This window comes from Dermacentor variabilis, chromosome 9 (genome assembly GCF_050947875.1).
Source record: "Dermacentor variabilis isolate Ectoservices chromosome 9, ASM5094787v1, whole genome shotgun sequence".
NCBI lineage: Eukaryota > Metazoa > Arthropoda > Arachnida > Ixodida > Ixodidae > Dermacentor > Dermacentor variabilis.
The window spans coordinates 71,258,602-71,280,754 of NC_134576.1; the positions used below are offsets into that span (position 1 = coordinate 71,258,602).

General features: G+C 47.0%; 1 protein-coding gene across 3 annotated transcripts in view; it reads left to right on the top strand.

Annotated features, from left to right (window-relative positions):
* The first annotated feature begins 326 nt into the window (after positions 1-326).
* The window catches only part of LOC142558058 (uncharacterized), a 45,428-nt gene continuing 23,601 nt past the window's right edge, over positions 327-22,153 (top strand). For all 3 annotated transcript variants that reach the window (XM_075670219.1, XM_075670220.1, XM_075670221.1), the window contains exons 1-3: positions 327-477; positions 13,935-14,038; positions 15,295-15,500. In XM_075670219.1, coding sequence (XP_075526334.1) covers positions 13,999-14,038; positions 15,295-15,500 — 246 coding nt within the window. In that variant the 5' untranslated portion in view covers positions 327-477; positions 13,935-13,998. The remainder of the gene's footprint in view (positions 478-13,934; positions 14,039-15,294; positions 15,501-22,153) is intronic.

The window sequence follows — 22,153 nt, forward strand, 5'->3', positions numbered from 1 at the left end:
AAAACAGGTGGCGCCGAGTTGCCTTCCACGTGTCGGAGATTGGCTGGAGCGATTCGATGCGATATAGCGGGACCGCAGGTACCTATCTCCGGCCCTGGGTTGCTTTCCGCGTGTCGACAGATCGAGCTGGAACGATGCGATACCGTATCTGCACAGTGGAAAGGAATTTGCCTCAAGATGTGTCCGTTGCACTGTCGCTGCTGGTAATCAAGATGTCTGTACTACTGTTTCTTATTTATTTATATATTTATGTATTTATTTATGTTCCTATTTATTTATTTATTTGTTTATTTATTTATTTATTTATTTATTCATTTGTAGATTCTACAGCGCAATAAGCGCTGTATGAGGGGTGGAGTAACAGAAGAAAGTTTTACACAGATAAGTACACTACAACGATGAGGGTGATGTCCTAGGACCATTCATCTTTGATACCAGATACATAATTTCGGGGTGAGCATGAGCGAATAGACCCAGGTAAGTAATTCCAGATTTCTATGTAGCGATATAAAAAGCTGAATTTAAACATATTAGTGCGCGAAAAGCAGGGCCTCAAGCTCAAGTGGTGATGTGTCGTCGCTGGCTCTGACGCGAGCAGTAGCTGTTTTGTGAAAGCCTCACTGAAGAATTGACGATGCTGTGCAAAATATTTAATTATATTATGCAGCGACGTGAATGGGGCGAAGGTAAATTCAAGTAACAAAGTGCAGAACAGGGTAAAGTATAACGATCATAACAGTGACACGTGAAACTTACTGTTTTACTCTGAATTTCGTATAGCCTGTTAATACTACCCTGCACATAAGGGTCCCACAAGAAAGGTGCATCGCCAACCACAGGGCGTGCTAGCGATATATATAATGGTAGCTCAGTATCACTTGAAGAGTTGGACAGTGTGCAACGTAGGTAACCTAATTTTTTAGTGCTTTGTCACAAATGCAATCAACCTAATTAGACCATGACATGTTATGTACAAGAATAACACCGTGATATTTGTATTCAAATTCCCCCCACACAGGGTGGTTATTGAAGGAAGAATGAAAGAGAGCAGAAGATTTTTTTTTCACAGAAGCACATAAGGAAGGCTTTAACAATGTTTATGTTCATTTGCCAGTTGTTGCATTAAGTGGAAAACGTAGCAAATGACTCCTGGAGGCAGTAATGACCATAAGAAAAGTTAATCACTTCATATGAAACACAATCCTCGGCATAAAGACGAATGTTTGAATATATATTAACACGCAAATAATTTACGTAGATTAACAAAATCAGTGGCGCATGAACGGAGCCTTGGGGCACTCCAGATGTCACAGCAATAGCAGTAGAGTCGGTTGAGCTGTAAAAGACAAACTGGGAGCGAAGTGAAAGAAAGCTTGAAATACAGTTAACTGTTTGAGGAATATTTAGTACAGCGTGAAGTTTATCAAGGAGTTAAGAGCGTAATTCTGCGTCCCATGCTTCAGAGAATTCTATAAAGAGAGCGGCAAGGCGTTACTACCACCAAGGTTAAGGAAAATGTAATTATTAAACTCAACTGGGTTGTGGTACTAAAACGGCGCCTATACCCATGTTACATGTTAGATAGCAGATTATGTGATTCCAGGAAAAGAACTGTGTGTCAATGAATGAGATGCTCTAAGATATGGCATGACTGTGATGCTATCCAAATCGGTTTGTAGTTCCACAAAGACTGCTTATCACTGGATTTATAAAGAGGAAGCACTTTAGCTAACTTCCATAAGCAAGGAACAGTGGCAGATAATGAATATTAGTTGAATATGAGCGTCAGATATCTAGATGATTTCGAGAAGTGGCACACCAAGAACGCATTGTGTATCCCATCCGAAGCGGTGAATTTCTTGGTATCCTAGTTTAATACGAAGTTAAGAATGCCTTCATTGTTTATGTCAATGACACTGATTCTTTCAGAATAAACTGTAGTGGTGCGACAAGGAATGCAGCCGTTATCTTGTAGACATACGGAGCGAAAATACTTGTTGAAAGTATTTGATAATACTGACGGATCCTTGATGACGTCATTGTCAATTTTGAATGAAGTGGGTAAGTATCGTAAGGTAAAAACGAAATCCCGTATTTACGAGGCCTAATTCTTAGCAGTTGAGGCAGTTGAACGCGAAAAAGAAATCTTTGGCCTTTTAAATTAGTTTTAGATTAGGTTGATTTTTGCCTTGTGAAACCTGTTCACGGTCATGGGTTCCTTGGTTCATTTAGAACGCCTAAGCCTAAGGACACAACGAGATAAATTCTATATGTGGCGAGTGATCCAGGGAAGGTTAGCATTACTTACCTTAGTTTAAACGCGCACAAATCGTTGTATAGATGACTTGACAAGATCCTAGAAGTAATTAGCAAGAAAATTTATATCTTCTCCGTCTGACAGAGAACAAAATCTATCAAAATGATCCGCTAAGAGATCAGTAATGTGATTGTCGTCCGCACGAATGAAGTCAGAGAAACCAGTAAACGTATAGGGTGATTTCGAGGTTGGACAAGAGACCGATAACAAAATGCCTTCGTCATATGAGAGTATCAGGCTGTTAACCTCGAGACAATATCATCAGAAAATTTCATGCCGGAATAGATCTCTCTTATCATTCGCTCTTCACCATGCCCTCGCAGGGGCGTCTGTGTCAGCAGGCGTTCGGTGTGTTGCGCAGTGACGGAAGCGCCCAGATGGGGTTCGGCCTCTCCCACACTAAGCCGTGCATGGCTTTTCTATGTTCGGGGTAGAGAAGATATTGGAGGCTGAGTCGATGTCGGGTGTTTGCGTCTTTGTGGCCCCTCGGCGGAGGCAGCATGCCACTTTGGCCCCCGCTTCATGTAGACAGTATCGCTGGACTGACCCACGCGGGAGAAATCGGCAGTCACCTTTTCTGTTCCCCTCTCCAACATTTTTCCTTGTCTCTCACTTTTACAGCCGTTTTGTCTTCCCTTGGCTTCACCTCACTTTCAAATTTCCAGGTGCTTACAAGTAGAGGTGCTTACCTAGAAAACTTATCTCACGTTGTAGATATGCACTAGACAAGCTCGTTCTAGATAAGCACCGCTACTTGTAGGGAGAACACATGCCTTGTAGCCTTTTGGTTATTTTTGGTGTGTTTTTCAGATGTTAGGAAGTGGGTTGTTCCTACAGTACTTTTTTCACTTCCCAATGCAGCGGTCGTCCTGTTGTGTTTGTTTCCTACCACAGCACTCGCCTTCTTCGCGCTTTTTCCAAGTTATGCTCGCCCAAATCAAGTTGTTGTAGACAATGTGCGCACAGTGGCGGCCCCATGGGGCTCGTTAAGGGGGGACAGGTAACGCTCATCAGTCTATGCGTGAGCTTTAACCCAAAAACGCCGTCTTCGCCTATCTCAAGCGTAATTTGAGCTACTTCATTATTTTGCGATCTTCTCCGCCTTTGTCATGCCACAGTCATCGTTCCACCGTCGTCACCCTCGCAAGGATGCTGAAGGGATGCATGTGCGTAGGCGAGCGTCATCTGGTGGCGAGCGTCATCTGGTAGCCCAGCTGTATCCGTGGCGAGACCATCACAACAGCGGCAGAAAATTAGGGAGGCGAGGCAAAGAAAGCTTCACTTTAATAACCGTGAACCGAAAGCACAATCCCCGACGACGCTAGGCGGAATATCAGCCCAGCGGCAGTGTCTTCAGCGAATTGATTTCACACCACAAGATCCTCCAACGTACTGGTATGTGGGACTATGATGGTGTGCTGGACGGCATTACGCAATCGCAGTTGTGCCTCGAGCCAGCTGACGTCGTTGATACTGTCTGCGTTAAGGCATTCGACGCGTGCTTACAAACTTTACGGCTTTATTTCTTTTACTTCAATTTCTTCCTACGTGTACTTTCGTTTTTGCGTGTTTGTTCTCTCTGCTGCATCGTGACAATGGAGGGTGGTCTTTTTAGGAGGGTACATTGAAGAGCGTACTTTTTCATTTTTACCTACTGAGCGTTCTTCACTCGCCAACGAATGGTACAAACTTATCGCTAAATGATAAACGCGCCTTCATGTATCGACGCTTTCTTTAATGTTGTCGACAAATTTGTAGCGAGCGAACAATGTCTAATAAAATTATATACCCGACGCCAATAGCATTGTACATTCTGAAGGCCCGTGAGCACCACCGAGAGCGCTGAAATCCACGACGACTAACGTATAAATAGACAATGTGCTTTCTGCCGAACCCAGCATAGTCGAGGATGAAGTCGTGTTAGGTATGGTTACGTGATCATAGGCTACTGAGGTCAAGGATTAATCTAAATAAGACGAGAGAAAGAGTAAAAATGGTCAAGAAGAAACGCTGATGAGATTTTGACGATCGCCGACTGTGTTCGCCGCTGTCGACGTTCTTTAAGTGTAGCCTGTTTTCGTGGGCACAAGTTCTCTCAATAAAAGATAGTTTCGTCTTCCACAGTACTGCTGCTGTGTTCTTTATACGTCACTATCAGGTGACATCTGGTGGAGGTGCTTTTCGTTCATGTACCCGACGCCCACGACAAGCCGCGATCCCAGCCCGGATCGCAAAGAGAACACCAACATAGTCCCGAACCATCCAGCAAGCCACCGTCTACAACAGCTGCCCCCGGAGCATGGACTTCTACCTGAGAAGACCAAGAAGATTGCGCCCAAGACAACCACAATGGCAGCCCCAATGTCACCCATCGTGCTTCAACCAGCCAGAGTGCCCCCTACTTTCCACGGAGCTACCTCTGAGCATCCCGAAATCTGGCTCTAAACCTTCGAAAGGATTTCGACCTTCACCAATTGGGCCTCTCAGGATAAGCTACGACATATGTACTTCTCCTTGGAAGATGCCGAGAGGACATGGTTCGAGAACCGGGAGTCCACCCTTACTACGTGGGACCTGTTCCGCTGTAACTTCCAGAGGACGTTCACAAGCGTTGTCTGAAAAGAGCCGAAGTTCTGCTTGAAACTCGAGGCCAACTACCCAATTATACCATCGCCATCTTCACGGAAATGATGACCCGACTTTTCCGGCACGCCCACACGGAAATGTCCGAAGAGAAAAAAGTGCGTACCTTGATGCGATGCGTAAAGGAAGAACATTTCGTCAAAGTGGTTCAAAACCCACCGAAGACCGTAGCTGAGTTCTTCACAGAGGCAATGCTGATTGAGAAAACTCTACAAATGCGCACTGGGCAGTATAACCGCCAAGTGTTCAATATAACCGCCAAGACCCTCAGGGTCATTGTGCGCGAAGAACTGCGCAAGATGTTTCCTTCGTCGCAACCTCAGGTACCCTCAGTCACTGACATCGTCAAGGACGAACTTCGACGGTCACTCGGCGTTACCGAAGTGCAACCCGAATCGTCGCTTCTCGTGCCGGAAGCGATGACCTACACCGCCGTCGCCCGTCGTCGAGGTCCCCCTTTGCGACCGCGCCAGGGCCCTGTAACGCCGCAATTCCATCGTCCACTGCCGCCGCCGTCAGCACGCTTACCAATTGACCAGTGCAGCTACGCGAGGAGGACGAGCATTTGGAGCACCCCCTACCCCCGCCCGCTCTGTTATCACTGCGGGGAAGCCGGACATATCTAACGCCGATGCCTCTACCGCGAAATGGGACAACGACGGTTGGCCGTCAAAGATCCGCGCCCGCAGCAAGTTCAACGCCCTCGCGATATCGTCGACTACCTCTCCGCTACTCAGTGGATCTCTCGTGGACTGTCCCGTTCGCCATCACCAGGCTGCTACCTGTCGCCACAGCGCCGTCCATAGATTGGCACCGCCCAGGGACGCTCTGCGATCCCAGATCAAGAAAACTAAATGCAGCAACCGATGGAGGGGCGGTTGCTGTTCGTCGAACTGATGAAAATCCTCCGCCGCCGACGAAGACGCCGAAGAGGCAATCTCGACGACATAATAACGACACGCCGCCGTCCCGATGTAGTCTAGAAGCAAAAAATACGCCGAAGAAAGACGACCTCATGACGCGACGTACAAGGCATAGGTCAATCCGACGCAGCCGTGATCCGATGTCAAGACCTAACTGTAACGCACGACGAAGAACCACCGACCTGAACGTGCTAATTGACGGACACGCAGTTACCGCCTTAGTAGAGACAGGGGCCTAGAACTCCGTCATGAGTGGACACATCGCGTCCCAGTGGAAGAAGGTTACGACGGCATGGCAACGCCCTCAAATTCGGACCACTGGAGGATACATCATTACGCCGACTGGAATCTGCACGGCAAGAATTACCGTTAATGACCGGACTTATCCTGTCAAATTCTTTACCCTCCAACAGTATTCACGAGACATCATCCTCGGCATGGACTTCCTGAACCACCCCGGCGCGGTCATCGACCTGAAGTCTAAATCGATAACGCTGTCGGAAGATAAAGTGTTACCGCCGGAGAGCTCTCGTAGCCACCACGCCTTGAGTGTGCTCGAAGATTAAGTGAGCATCCCACCGCGCTCCAGCATTATTATTTCCGTCGGCACCAAAGCACCCGCTGATGTAGAAGGCGTCATCGAGGGTGACCAACGTCTGCTACTCGACCGTGAAATTTGTGCTGCAAGAGGAACCGCTGGACTGCACGGAGGAAAAACGAAAGTGTTGCTGACAAACTTCAGCCAGGAGTTCAAGCACGTAAATAAAGGCACGACAATCGCGTACATCAAGGAAATTGTGGAAACCAGCAATGCGTTTGTCCTCTCGGATTCTGCCTCATTCACCCTGGCGACGATAGTTCCCGAATCAGACTTCGACATAATTCCAAGTCTCCCCATGGGTAAGCAGCAACAGCTCAGAAATCTTCTACGACGATACAAAGAGTGTTTGCCGACGTCATCGAGGATTCGACAAACACCAGTCGCAAAGCATTGCCTAATAACTGAAGAGTGCGAGCGACCACTCTGCCAGGGCCTTTACCGAGTTTCGACACGAGAACGCGAAGCTTTAGGGAACAAGTCGATTAAATGCTGCACGACGACATCATCCAGCCGTCAAAAAGCCCGTGGGCATCTCCTGTAGTCTTTGTGAAGAAAACAGAACGGAGCCCTACGTTTCTACGTCGATTACCGTCGACTTAACAAGATCACGAAGAAGGACGTATACCCCCTCCCTCAGAGAGACGAGGCATTGGATCGGCTTTGCAACGCTAAATACTTCTCGTCTATGGATCTCAAGTCTGGCTATTGGCAAATAGAAGACCACGAGTGAGATTGCGAACACACCGCCTTTTTCACGCCAGACGGCCTCTACGAGTTCAAGCTCATGTCATTCGGACTGTGCTCCGCACCTGCAACGTTCCAGCGCGTCATAGACACGGTGTTAGCAGGGTTAAAGTGGCAGACCTGGCTTGTTTACTTGGACGACGTCGTCATCTTCGCTGGAAATTTGGCGATAACCTTAGGCCGCTTGCGACAGTACTAGAGGCCATCAAGTTATTAGGGCTCATTCGGAAGCCAGAAAAGTGCCGCTCCGCCTACGATCACCTTCTGTTCTTGGGCCACGTCATCAGCGAATCTGGAGTCCGCCCCCGACCCACAGAAGACAGTCGCCATCATAAAGTTCCAGCAGCCGATCAACAAGAAGGCAGTGCGTAGATTCCTTGGCATATGCGCCTGCTACACCTGCTTTGGCAAGGACTTTTCACGCATCGCTGACCCATTTACACACATAACTAAATGTGATGCCCAGTTCAAGTAGGAAACGCCGCAGGCCGACGCACTTGAAGAACTCAAACGACGCATGCAGTCGCCACCGGTACTTGCGCACTTCGACGAGTACGCCGATACGGAAATCCATACTGACGCCAGTAGCCTAGACCTCGGTGCCGTACTAGTCCAGAGGAAAAACGGACATGAACGGGTGATAGCTTACACCAGCCCGTCGCTGTCAAAGGCGCAAGGCAATTATTGTACGACCGAAAAGGAATGACTCACCATCGTTTGGGCTACAGCAAACTTTGGCCCTTATCTATATAGCAGGCCATTCATAATCGTCAGCGACCTTCACGCGTTCTGTTGACTAGCGAATTTAAAGGATCCTTCAGGACGGCTGGCGCGTTGGAGCCTCAGACTACAAGAATACGACATCGCTGTAACCTACACGTCCGGACGAAAACACTCTGATGCCGATTGTCTATCACGCGCCCTCATCGACCCGCCCCGGTAAGGGGACGAGGATGACGACGCTTTCCTGGGAATAATAAGCGCGGAAGACCTCGCTGAACAGCAACTTGCAGACTCGGAGCTAAAAAGCCTCGTTGAAGATCTGGAAGGGCACACCGACATTGCCCCTAGGGCATTTAAACGAGGATAGCCTGCGCTCTCGCTTCAAAACAACCTGCTACTAAAGAAGAACTTCTCACGAGCCCGCGCCATCTACCTTCGTGTTGTTGCCTCAACGCTGCATCCAGAAGTACTGCACGCCCTGCATAACGATCCGACCGCTGGACACCTCGGATTCTCTCGGACGCTATCGAGCATACAGGAAAGCTATTACTGGCCGCGCCTAATCACCAACGTTGCCCGTTACGTCAAGACATGCCGAGACTGTCAGCGACGCAAGACATCACTGACAAGGCCAGCGGGATTATTACAGCCCATCGAGCGGCCTTTGGGACCATTTCAGCAGATTGGGATGGATTTGTTGGGACAATCACTCAGACAGACAGTCAGACAAGACACAGGAGAACAACTGCCTACAACCTACAGATGAATGGTCTTACGGAGCGCTTGAACAAGACTTTCGCCTACAAGCTAGCAATGTATGTCGACGTCGAACACAACAACTGGGATGATGTCCTGCCGTACGTAACGTTCGCTTAAAACACGGTGGTGCAAGAAATAACACAGATCACTACGTTCGAGCTGGTTTACGGCAGGAACCCGACGACGACTCTGGATGCCATGCTGCCGCACGTTACCGATGAAGAGAATCTTGACGTCGTCACCTATCTTCAGTACGCCGAAAAAGCGCGACAGCTCGCCCGCCTACGGATCACGAAACAGCAGCGTACAGACAGCCAACACTACAACCTGCGACGACGCTATTTCGAGTACCAGCCCGGCGATCGTGTTTGGGTTTGGATCGAAATATGCCAACGAGGACTCAGTGAGAAACTACTGAGACGCTATTTCGGACCCTACAAGATCATCCGACCTATTGGCGAACTGTACTATAAGATCGTGCCAGACGGCATTTCGCTTTCACAGCGGTGCCGCGCACGATCTGAAGTGGTCCCCGTGGTGCGTCTTAAGCCCTTTTACGCACGCTGACGAATTCCTTGTTTTTTCTTTGCGACGGGTGTTTTTGTTGATTAAATTCATTTGTTTGCAGGATCGGGTCAATGCTATTTAAGAGGAGGGTATTGGCACGTGCACTCGGTAATCTATGTGGGGCAACAACGTTTCACCATCTAACAAATGGCATCGCACGTCGTACAACGCATCTGCATGTATCAGAAGTTTCTGGAAGGTTATCGATGGTTGCTTCTGCTGTCTGTCACCGAACCTTGCGTGATCTGATTGCATGTATGCGTGATGCGAAAGGTGTAGAACTTTTTGGAAGACACGCGGGTCCCAGTGATTGTTTTGGAACATACGACGACTGATGTATAAAAGCTGACACGCTTGGTCTGCTGATCAGATTTTGACGATCGCCGACTGTGTTCGCTGCTGTCGCCGTTCTTTAAGCGTAGCCTGTTTTTGTGGGCACAGGTTCACCCAATAAAAGTTTGTTTCGTATTCCACAGTATTGCTACTGTGTTCTTTATATGTCACTACTAGGTCACAATATGACGAGCAATTTCGAAGTAATAGTAAAAGCAGCGGAAGACTGCTATACTGACCTGCACATTTCCCAGAGCAAACACGATACTTCCATCCGAAGTAGTAATGAACAGGTTACAGAGGCTCCTTAGAAGGGCCTTGCAAGACATGAAACGGCAAACAGCGGGAGAAGAAGATGGAAAAGCAGTCGGTTTATTGAACAATGCAGGAAACATCATGCTTGAAAACAAGTTGTGGCCCTCATGCGAAATATCTCATGAATTCAATGCTTCCAGAGAACTGGAACAATGCCAACGTTATACTAATCCACGAAAAGAAAGACTTGGAAGAACTGAAAAATTCTAGATCCATTTATTTACTGCCAGTATTGCATAAGATATTCATGAAGATAATTTTCAATAAAATAAGGGCAACACTGTACTTTAGTAAACCAAGGAAACAGGTTGGATTCAGGAATTGATACTCTACAATGGATCACTCCACTGCATCAATCAGGTAGTCAAGAAATCTGCAGAGAACAATCAACCTCTCTATAGGGCTTTTATAAATTACGCAAATCTATTTGGTTCTATGCAGATACCAGCAGTGATAGAGGCATTACATAATGAAGGAGTACAGGTGGCTTGCGTAATTATCTTGGAAAATATCTACAAACATTCCACAGCTGCTTTGATTCTCCACATACAAGAAAAGTAAAATACCTCTAAATAATGGGTCAGGTAAGAAGACAGAATCTCTCCAATGCTATTCACTGTAGGCTTGGAAGAAGTATTCAAGCTATTCAACCTCGAAGGCTTAGGAGCGAGGATCAACGGCGAATATCTCAGGAACCTTCGGTTAACAGATGACATTGTCCTGTTGAGCAACACCGGGGACGAGTTGAAAGAAATGATTGAGCACCTCAACAGAGAGATTGTGAAAGTGGTGTTTAAGATTCATATGCAGAATACAAAGACAATGATCAAAAGCCTGGCAAGGCAACAAGAGTTCATGGTCGCCAGGCAGCCTCTAGAATCTGTGAAGAAGTACATTTACTTAGATCAAGTACTCATGCGGAACCTTGATCGTGAGATAGTAATTTACAGAAGAATGAGAATGGGTTCGAGTGCATACCGCTGAAATTTTAAGATCCTGACTGGGAGCTTAGCGCTATCATTGAAAACAAATGTGCACAATCAATGCGTTCTGTCAGTGCAAACATATGGGCAGAAACTTTGAGGTCTACAAAGGAGCTCCAGAACAATTCAAGGACCGCGCAAAGGAACAAATAATGTTAGGCGTAACGTTAAGAGAAAGGAAGAAAGCGGTTTGTATCAGAGATCAAACGGCGATAGCCGATATTGTATTGACATCAAGAAAAAAATTGAACTGTGCTGGCAACGTAATGCGTAAGTTGGATAACCGGCGGACCATTATAGGCTTGCATAATTGGTACCAAGGGGAGGGAAGCGCAGTCGAAGATGGCAGACAAGGTGATGTGATGAATGGATGGTTGGATGGATTAATAACTTTCTTGAGGTCCTTCGGTGTGTGCGATTAGTGCGCAGCGGGTCGCACCCACGTCGAGACAGAGAGGCCATGCCCCTCCGCCGCGTGGCGGGCCCGATGGACAGCCCAGAGTTGTGCTTCAAGGTCCGAGCTGCGTAAGCTCGGTCCCACTCTCCCTTGGTGGTCCTGGCCCCCAGCGACAAGGGGCAACCACCGAGCATGTCAGCAAGGCTAGCTGTATCCTTACAGTAGCGACACGCATTGTGAAGGTGCGTGTCCGGAAAGATCGTGTGTAGGAAGGCAGGGCATCGGTAGGTGCCCGTCTGAAGCCACCTGTACGTGACTTCTTGTGCTTTATTGAGTGCTTTGTGTGGTAGCGGCATGGTTATCTTAACTAACTTATAATACTTGGTGAGATCGTTGTAAGGTACGAGGGGGTCGCACTCGCTCAACCATCCTGCCGAGGAGTCCGGGCGCGCACGGTGAGTTAGGTCTCGTGCGGCCTCGTGTGCCGTCTTGTTGAGGTTAGGTAAATGAAATTAGGAAATTCGAAGGCTCAAGTTGCAATAGCATTGTTGGAATCGTTCTTCAGTGGAGATAAAATGGCTTATTATTATTATTATTATTATTATTATTATTATTATTATTATTATTATTATTGTTGTTGTTGTTGTTGTTGTTGTTGTTGCGACCTACGATTTTGCTCCCCCTATGGTTTTACAATGTGTGCTGTTTGTCTGTTTGGGTGCAAGTTCACCCAATAGAGAGTCATCATCTTACCTCACACCGTTGGCGTAGCCTTATCTTTCTCCTTCATCAGAACGTGATAAAACAATCACGAAATTGCCCTGCCCGCAGTTGTCATTGCTTGCAGGTAATAAATATTTATGCGTATTTCAAGGTACTGTTGTTTGATCAAGAGTTTAAATGTGCTGTATGCATTTTATTCCAGAGCTCTTTCATAAAAACATAGCCCATGTAGATCATCTTTCGCTAGAACGTAAGTAAACATATTTGCTCGCATGGGAGCATAATTAAATATGTGAGGGATAATTAAGGCATGTCGAGAAACATTATAACAAATCCACTGCCTGCCTATTTGCGGAATAATACAAAATACGCATAGTAATATTCCGATCTTCTAAATGAATGCCGAATTTTCCAGACCATCGAAGGTGTGAGCTACTTAAGGCTTTCACCTTAATAAATGTGCACTGAGTTTAAACTTGTAGGCAATGACATTTATGCGGAGTATGTTCTACAGGCTATCCTTAAATGTTTTAGGTTATATTTTGGCTTTCGAAGATAACTACTTAATACCAGAATGGAATATTTGGCGCTCTTATTGGAGAGCGTAGAAGGGCTGTTTCGAACTGAAACTCAACAAGCTGATGAGTTTCTATTGGCATAAGGATTGCGAGCATCGCCATATTTTAGGATTTGTGGGTAATTGTGAGCTTCCCAGAAATATTTAGATGGAACCGTTCCTATCGTTGTGCTCCTGACTATACTACACTGAAGGAAGCCCACGCACTTCAAGTAGCCATTTTTTCGTAGCCTCCGGTAAGAACTGGATGTGCCACCGAGTCTATATATTTCAATAGAATAAATTAGACTTATAGGCTGTATTGCAACCTAAAAGCCAGAATCAAGGAGCATACCAAACAAAATTGTAAGAAAAAAAATTCTGCAGGTACCACTCTCTCTCGGAATAGCTGCACGTGATGCTTTCACGTGTCAGCGAGACAAAATTGCGCATTATGACAAGCGGCTGCAGGTTTCAGTGATAAATGCATCTCTCAGTAACCATAGCGAATTTTCCGGGGTAAGCGGAAGTTTTAATCAACAACAAACATGCTGAATCACAAGACGTCACGCCGCGATTGAGGTTGCAGAATTACGCCACCGCATCGCAGCACCATCAGAGGCAAGCGGAAAATTTTCCCGACGAAGGTGTCGCATACTTCGTGCTGTCTTCATGGTCAGCTAGAAGATCCAAGTGCTTGTTCCTATGCGACACCCCTGACGTGCAAACGTGTTAAAGCGCGAGCTTGCACGTGGGAAATTTGTAAAGGATTTGTAAGGATTGTTAAGCAGGCGTGTGTCGCCTAACTGTTCTAGCACCGGGTTTATGTTCAAAAGCAGCCATCACAAATGTAATGATTTAACATAAGGGTATTATAAAAGCTGTCACAACTATCAGGAACCAAGATTCAATAATATATGCAGATGCCACGTATCTGGACAGACCCAACTAATGGTGTTTGCGGTGGTTTGGAGACAGATTTTATTTTGTTTCATTCCACCTAATTACATAATTAGTGTTCAATAAGTCATCAACTTCTCAAATATGATAATTAGAGAAAAGTGTCAATGATAAAATTGTACAGTAACATGAAAGACTCCAGGTACAGCTTCCTGTTGTTCAATACGTGCTACGCAAAAGTGCTTTTTTTTGAGCGTGAAAGAACGCTGCGAATACATGCAGAGTGCCTCGAGCGGCCAGTCGCGCGACAATTTTGCCAGTTCGTCTAACTTCCGCTAATGTAGTCAGGGGCATAGGGCCCGGCTGAACCCTCAAATGTTGACAAGACTCGATAGCTTATTACAGTACGTGCATGCGTGAGTTCATATGTTCTACTTCACTTTGTTTCAGCCACATCCATCTATGAATTCAGTGTACTTAGTTTGAATACGGCATTTCCATTTGTCTCACAAGAATGCAGGCGTTACGCTACGTGTTCGTACTACTGCTTACAGGTCAGCTATGTTCTGTTATTTGCTTTTCTTGAAACGTTGAACATAGACGGCTTTTTTATACCCAGAGGTAATACATCAAATCGCACGCACCCCTTCACATGTCTATTTATGCTGATATTTCCAGGTACTTACCACTACTGCACTGGCGCTAAACACTGCTGATACATTATTACAGCCCGCTTTATGATGCACTAATTTATATTCCGCGCTAAAAATTGTAATGCAGCTGATGAAAAGGTAGTTTCTCCTCCCAAATTATTGTGCAGTATCACACGTACGCGTCGTTAACGGAACTGGGGCGAATTTCTCAACTTTCTTTTCTACTATTTCACCGCTTCATTCAGACTAAATGAAACGCCTTTCCAGGATATTTGGTGCGTGATTAATTACCAGAATTGCGGCGAAGCAGAATATAAAGGCCACAGTGAACGTATCTCTGTTGTTTCTCTCAGCACGCTTCTTTTGCTGCACCAGAAATGCGGTAATTTTTCATTGGGATTACTTTTCATTAGTTACGTGAACGGATAAATGGCTGCAATCGCCGCTGAATAAACATAGCTGCTCTCTTTCTAACGGTCTAGCAGAAATACGCGAGAATGTTATTATTTACCAGAATTTTCTTTTAATTCTAAGGAATGTTTAAGAACATAGCATCATTGCGTAATATCTTCGAATATTCAGACTTGAATTCAAGAATGGAACCCAAATTACGTCTTACGTGCTCTGAAGCGATGTGGAAGAGGTTTTCCAGGAAAAAATGTTGAGTAAGTGTCAGCCGTGATTTGGTGGCATAAGAGAGCCATGAAACGCAAGGCTCGGAAGTCACTCCACATGTAAACACTGTTTGATGAACCAATTTCGATAAGACTGCGCATAAGTTATTTATTGTTTGTTGCGCACTAGCAACCCGAGAGCAGAAATGACATTGAGTAAAACACAGTCATGGGCAATCTTCACTAACACAATGAATTGCTTTAAGCTCAGCAGCTTTGCAGCTGTAATTGTAAACTTTCAGCCATGTGTAATTGGCATAAATATGAACTCGACGCGATGTGCTTCTTGGTGCCCATAGCAAAGTGTAAAAAGAAGCGCGATAAAGGAAACGGTACATGTTAGCTAGCTTCGTCTTTTGTCCTCTGATTGCTTCTCGAACATTGTATGCAAATCACGTGCTAGCAAACACGTTGACTCCGTCCTAACAGCATATTGAATGCGCGCCTTCTTTTTTGCTGGTTTTCCTTCTTTGTTTTTTGAAGGAAGCGCTAGAGAAAAGAGCGTGGCTGACAAACCAGATCTCCTGCAAGAAATTTTTGGTGATATAATGCAGAATAAGTTCCAGCTGAACGATACTTACTTCACTCTCCGCCCAGAGGGAGCATCAAATGAGAGTACGCTGTACCGCTTCAACCTGACCTACGGCGTGATCGTCAACATTGGCGATCTACTCATGCCAAACTACAAGGTGTTGAAAATTTTCTCTATATTAAATCTTGTAGAATACTTGGAAGGAAGTGAATGCCAGTTTTAGCGCAGAACTTTGTATATTTTACGCCTTGTTGTGCACATCCTAACAATGACGCTAGAACTGCTAACCAAACTTCATTTTGTTTCTAAGTGTTGCTTGACAAATCTGCATAACTTAAGGAGACTACTAAGCTGATTACAGTAATATGAATATGAAATATGTCAACTTAATCCAACTGGAGGCAAATAATGCTGCCTTGAGCACATGAGCTAAATAATGTTCACTCCCATGGACCAGGAAACTTATTGGCTGTAAAAATGGCTCACGCTTACCGGCGGCTTCGTCAAACTTATACCATAAAAGTGTATTTCAGCTAAGAAAAACGTAGGCGCTACGCGTGTCGACTTGGCGCAGTATTGTTTTGAGCCATATGGAGCAAGTCATTATTTTTTTTCCAATCGGCTCAGCTGAGTAATTAACAAATATTGCTTAATTAACATTATAAATAGTAACACGAGCGAAAAATATTCAATACAAAAGTTGTAGCGCCTGTTCCGAATACCGGAAAATTTCATCTACGCTGAGGTAACTGCCGTGTTTAATGTTCTAGAGCTTTTCTCTACGGTGCGCAAGATTAAAAACAAAAATACCACGTGACGGCCTGCTAACGCGCCGCGCGTTTAGTGCCCTCAAATGTAAGATGAAGGAAGTATCAAAGCCTGCTCCACGCACAGAGATTCAATGAACAGGCGGTCAGTGAGTGCGATGGACGTTGAGCGATAAAAGGGACGTACCGCTTTAAGCAAAAAAAAAAAAATTGTTCCACGAATAAGCGCCTGCCACTTGTGAATGCGATATGGGACCGGTAGCAACATTTGACGCAATGCAGGCTTTTTTTTTTCGACTAATGGAGAAACATCATGGCGGGGGTAAGGCTGACAGTGTGATGAACGATGAAAATAAAAGCAATGCTTGTCCCGGCTAGCTTGAGTTTAAATGACAGTCACGGTGCATTTCTGTCTTCATCGGGCGCGCTTTGTGAGTGCAACTTTCTCGCCGGGATGGATGTGCAACTATTCGTTTAAGGGTGACCTCTGTAAGAAGGCGAATATTGTGCGCTACGTTCTAATGGGTGCTATAATGTACAGCTACGATATTCTGATTAACTTCCATTCTGTTAACATGAATCTTCCGTAAGCGCCGACTCAAGCACGGGCAGGTATCCCCGAGAAGAAGAAGAAGAAGAAACTTTATTAAAGGATACTCCGGCAGTTCTTGCTGTAGTGGCCTCAGGTGACGGCTCGATTTCCTTGGATTCGAGCGGCATCTTCGGCTTCCTGGACAGCCCAGAGTTGGTCTGCCAGCTCTGAGCTTTTGATAGCCGCCTCCCAGTGGCGGCGACGCCTACGGAGAAGGCCCCCGGCGACTCCCAAGTTCTTTTTTTTTAAATCCCCAATAAAAAATTTTATTTTTTTTAGCAGTACCTTTTTAGAGCGCAGCTATTAGGCGCCCGTTTCTGCGGCAAGCGTCGGCGTTTTCCTTCGTACCCGAGTGAACGGGCACAGCAAAATTTGAAAGCGATCGCGGTGTGCGCAGCTTGAAATGAAAGATGGCGATAGCGAAGAGAGCGCAAGGAGGAAAACGGAGGAGGAGTGTATGGCCAAAAGCGTGAGAAGAAAAGCGTAGTGCCACGCAAGAACGCAAGACGGGCTTTGCGCCGACGATCGCTATGAGGTGGCGCCAGTGTAGCGCGCGTCGTCTGTATGGAAACAAATCGCTGCATGAGCGGATGTCTGTCTGCGGCGGCTGCTGTGAGTCTCGCCCACGCGTGACCAACACGCTGCCTCTCGTGATCTCCCGATTAGTGAGGCAGTCGAACCGCACTTAATTTTGTTTACAATGTGCAGCATGAAGCAGATTCTCCGGGCCAACCAATATATCGCGAAATGAAAACACGTATAGAGTGGCGCTCGCATTTCGCATTAGGGAGTATCGTAATCATCGGTGAATTTTTCATTTCATGATAAAGATGATTACATTGCCTGCCGTGGAAGGTTTTCCTTATCTAACCGGCTGACAAACGCCGAGGAGTTCGCTCAAATAAAGAGGGTATTGAGCAGCCGAGCCAGTGGTGAAATGCTCGGTTTCTAAGACAAAGAGGTTCTGCCCGCATATCGAAGTGCTCCACGAATTACTAACTGTTGAAGCTCGTGGGAGAAGACAAGACGAAAAAGAAGTTAGCGCGCAGCAAAGGCAGACGCAGTAAAAAGTAAAAAAAAAAATAAAGATGAAAAAATGATCTTGGTTTGGTTCGCATCTAACGCACCTGCTTCGTCTCGCTTCTGCGACATAAAGCCATGACCAGGATAGCGGTTACTCCTCTTCGCACTGGCCATAGAATGCAAGGACAATGAACTGGCTTCCTCTTCATCCGATATGGATGACGAGAACGCACCGCTGCGAACCGACGGCAGCGAGACGCGACACCAACAGACACAGAGGGTGCCTAAGACACGGATGGCGTCTCACCGTTAGAATCTAAGCGACCAGCAGTTCCCTTATTTATTTAAGATGAACAGGGAGGTGATTTCGAAGAAGCGAAAGAAGGAGAGGACGCAAATAACAAACCAAGTGAGCGATGCTGAAAAGAAACTGGAAGAGAATCCAGATCCTAAAGCAATATCGTTAATAGTCAGCCAGAATAAATAGAAAGGGTGTGGCAGCTGGTTTTCTGCTCATGCAGTAGGCATGCGGCAGGCATCTCTGATGCCGTGAACTCATCTGACGCGAAGACTTCACTGAACACGTTGACCTACGACATAACTCCCTTCGGAAGCACCGAGCGTATTAAGCCTGAAATTAGCCCCCAGGGATCCAGAAAACCAAACGGAGCATCATAACCCTAAACCATTTGAGGGGGCGTATCGCAGCAAATGGCCTTTAAGAACGCGTTTTCCTGCAACCACGTGTGCGCCCTTTTGTACTTCTAGGAGCGCTGTCGAAAAGAGAGTTTAATAATACTAAAGAGAACAGAATCGACTTTTTTTTAGAAACCACACCTATTTAAAACAATTCGTATTGATATTTTGATGGAATGAAGTAGCGCTCGCATTGCTTCTTTCTTTTTAAATTGGGCTGTTCTTAGGAGCATTCGTCCCGCCCTCACTTAATCGTGCTTGAATCGCGACTCCCGTTGCTGTACTTATTAAGGCCGCTGTCCGAGTGTTGCACTCTGTCTCCCAGGTGTCTTTGAAGATCTTTGTTGATCCCTGGCCATAGGAAGCAGTCTGTGATAAGCCGCTGTGTCGCTCTGATGCCGGGATAGGTTAGCCCGTGCAGTGAATAGAATATTGTCCGCCAAAATTGGTGGGGCCCCAACATGCGAGGAGTTACCTGTGATGTGATGTAAGTGACCTGTGGTCTGTAAAGAAGCGGCACCTCTGCAAGGTGGAGCGACGCGCGCTTTTTCCGCGATTGGCGCAGCTAGGGGTCGTTTTGCTAGGCGGAGGCGAGAGCTTGTAAATCCACAAGGCCAGCAGCTATAGCACAGATCCACGGCAGTAAATCAGCTGCCTGATTTTCACGGCCAGATAGATATATGGCGGATGTCCGTAGAAAATTCGCATATACAGGAAAGTTGCCGAATCTCACGCTCGGAGTACGAGGAACTATTTTTGTTAGAAACAGGCGTTGACTGCTTGCGGTCGGTCACAATGTAAAAGGTACAGCCTTCAAGAAAAAAAAACGGAAATACTTGAGAGTCCAAAAGGTGGTCAACATAAACCACCCGAAAGTGCTGTAGCGAACTTCTGTAGGTTCGACGCGCTTTGACAAGCCCCGCGATCTCCTGACTGTGCCATCAAGCTGCGGCATTACTGCACCCACTGCCGTGGTCGACGCGTCTACCATAAGGTGAGCTGGCGCGTAGGGCAACGGGTGAAACGGGAGTACCGCAGTCGTCAACCGCGTTTTGGCTTCCTGGAAGGAGTGATTGTGCTCCGAGGACTAATGGAAGATAGAGGGTTTTTTGAAGTCGGGACGCAGCAGGTCGGTAAAAGGCTGAACTGGCGCACAGTGTAGTATGAAGCGTCTGTGAAAATTTATGAGCATCAGAGAGTCGCGCAACTTTTGGAAGAAGGTTGGAGAGGGGAAGTCCTCAATTGCCCGCACCCTTGATTACTGTGGCTTGGTGCCTTGGGGGAAATTCGATGGCCGAGGAAATGCAGGGCTTCAGTTTCAAAATTGTATTTCTGAAGCTTTAGGATCAGGCCGTATTCATACAGTTGCTCAAATAGAAGGCGAAGGTGTTTTTTGGGCTTTTCGTCCGTGTAACTTCAAACGAGAATGTCATCATGGTATACAAAAATAAACGGGTGTCTACGCGTAACCTCGTCCATGAAACCTTGAAAAGATTGCGCCCCATTCTTGAAATAGTAAGGCATACGCACAAGCCCAAATAAGCTAAATAAAGCAGTGACTGTTGTCTTCGGAGCGTTGTTGGGTTCAATAGGTACGCGCTTATCAAATCTCTCTTGCTGTATACTTTTGTTCCTGCGGCACGGGTGCTGGATTCATGTATGTGGGGAAGGGGATGTTGACCCGGAGTAATGACGGCATCCAATGCTCGGTAATCACCACAAGGCCGCCAATCACCACTGTCCTGATTTGGAACCAGATGACGTAATGAAGGCCGATTGCCGGAGGAAGGACGAATAAAGCCGAGCTGAAGCATGTGTTCGAACTCACGGCGGCCGACTTCCAACCTCCGTAGAGCGAGCCTCCATTGCCGGGCGGCGACAGGTGCGCCAGTGGTGGTGATATGGTGCTTCGTCTATTATTTCACGGGCAGCGCAACGTTTCGGAGCTTCACAAGTTGCGGATAGTGAGCAAGTATCTTGTCGTACGTACCGATACCCGATACCGATACCTGCACCGATAAGCGGTACCGGACGTACGATAACGGTACCGATATCGATACCGATAAGCGTACCGATACCAGACGAGGTGAGGTTGGACTACAGGCCAAATACATCGACGGATGTGAGCTCATCCTTTAGGCGCCGATCGTGAACGCTCACCTCTATAAGTGAAATGGCAAAAGGAATTCCGTTACGAGTATGGCAAAGCCGGCGTCGGCGATCAAAAACACCCATCTGTGCAGGAGCCGAAATCCGATGCCTAGCGTTATTGACCGGAGAATGGGTGCGGACTTGTCACTTTGGCGATACGCGGTCGTGGCGGGAACGATACACAGCTCGACTCCGGTGTCGACAAGGAAGCGGGTGCCGGTAATGCGGTCGACTGCGTAGAATAGGCGGCTTGCTCGAGGCCCAATGTTGCATGCCACCGTTAACGACTGGGCGGTGCGCTTCCCGTCCACGAAGTGGGCTGTGTGCAGCGACTGGCTTGTTTGCGAAGGCGAGGGTAATAGCAGCACAACTGCCGCAACGAGTCTCTAGGTGCACTGCGAGACGGTGAAGCCGAATGATTGCGTCGAAGTTGGTCGTCAGTGTTGCCGCAGCAACAGCGCCTCAAGTGCCCTGGTAAGGCGGTCAGCTGTTTCCTCCAGGCGTGAGTGTCGGTCTCCTGGCTCGGAGGGTCTCGCAATGGCGATAGGTAGCGCTGAAGACGAGCAGTCGCATATGCGGTCGGCGAGTAAAGCTAACCGATCGAGGCTCATCACGCTGGAACCCGCCAGTACCATGCGTCCGGACTATGGGAGGCGTTGCAAGAGCAGCTCGCGCTCGTCCAGTGACTGGCGCAACCGGTGCAGCAGTTGTGACGGTCGTTGCTGGCTGTGTTCCTCTGAGATCTGAGGGAGCCTACTTTCTTGCAATGGCTCGAGGCACCGCAGGACCGTGTGGTTCAGGTTGTCATATGCGGCGGCCGACGGCGTACCCGCTAGCCATTCGTCTGTGGCACCAGTACTTCGCTGTCTGTGAAATGGTGCGCCGGATCTGGAAACGGGACTCTACTCGCATAAACCAAACTCGGGGATTCTTGGGCCAAAAGCTGGAAACCTGAAGCCGTGCGGCGATGAAAGGAGGAGTAGGAGCAGCGTCGTCTATGGCTAGTGCACGAAAAAAAAAGTAAATGTCCTGGATAACCACTTGTTGGAAGCTCTGTTTAGCGTAAGCAAGGAATACACGTTGTGACAGCTTGAGAACGGAGAGTCGACTGGCTTTATTACAAAATAAAAACAGGCTTGCCGAGTGACTGCTGTGGCGCCCCAGTCGGGCAGCCGCTTCACATCCGAGAAGGAGCAGGGGGCAATGACCTCCACGGCGAGTCATGGCGAAGTATACTGGATTTACATAGCACGGGTATGACACTTACGGTGAGGTAGACTGCATCTTCGAGAAGCGGCGACAACGAAGTGACGGACGATCAGTACATATGCTTACATGTACGCTCGGTTACAGGAGAGCAAGCATTTTTTTATTCTGTCTTTTAATGCATGGGCGGTTAGCATCAAGCTATCTCTAAGGTGTTGCAAATCTCTGATGCACAGTTTTAAAATCCTAAATGGCAGTTCTGGTGGAAAATCAAAGCAGAAACTTTCAAAATCGGTTTGAACTCGTGACTAAGCCATCGGGGGAATATTTGCTGCGGTGGAATAACTACGTAAGAAATGCCTTATAAGGATAACT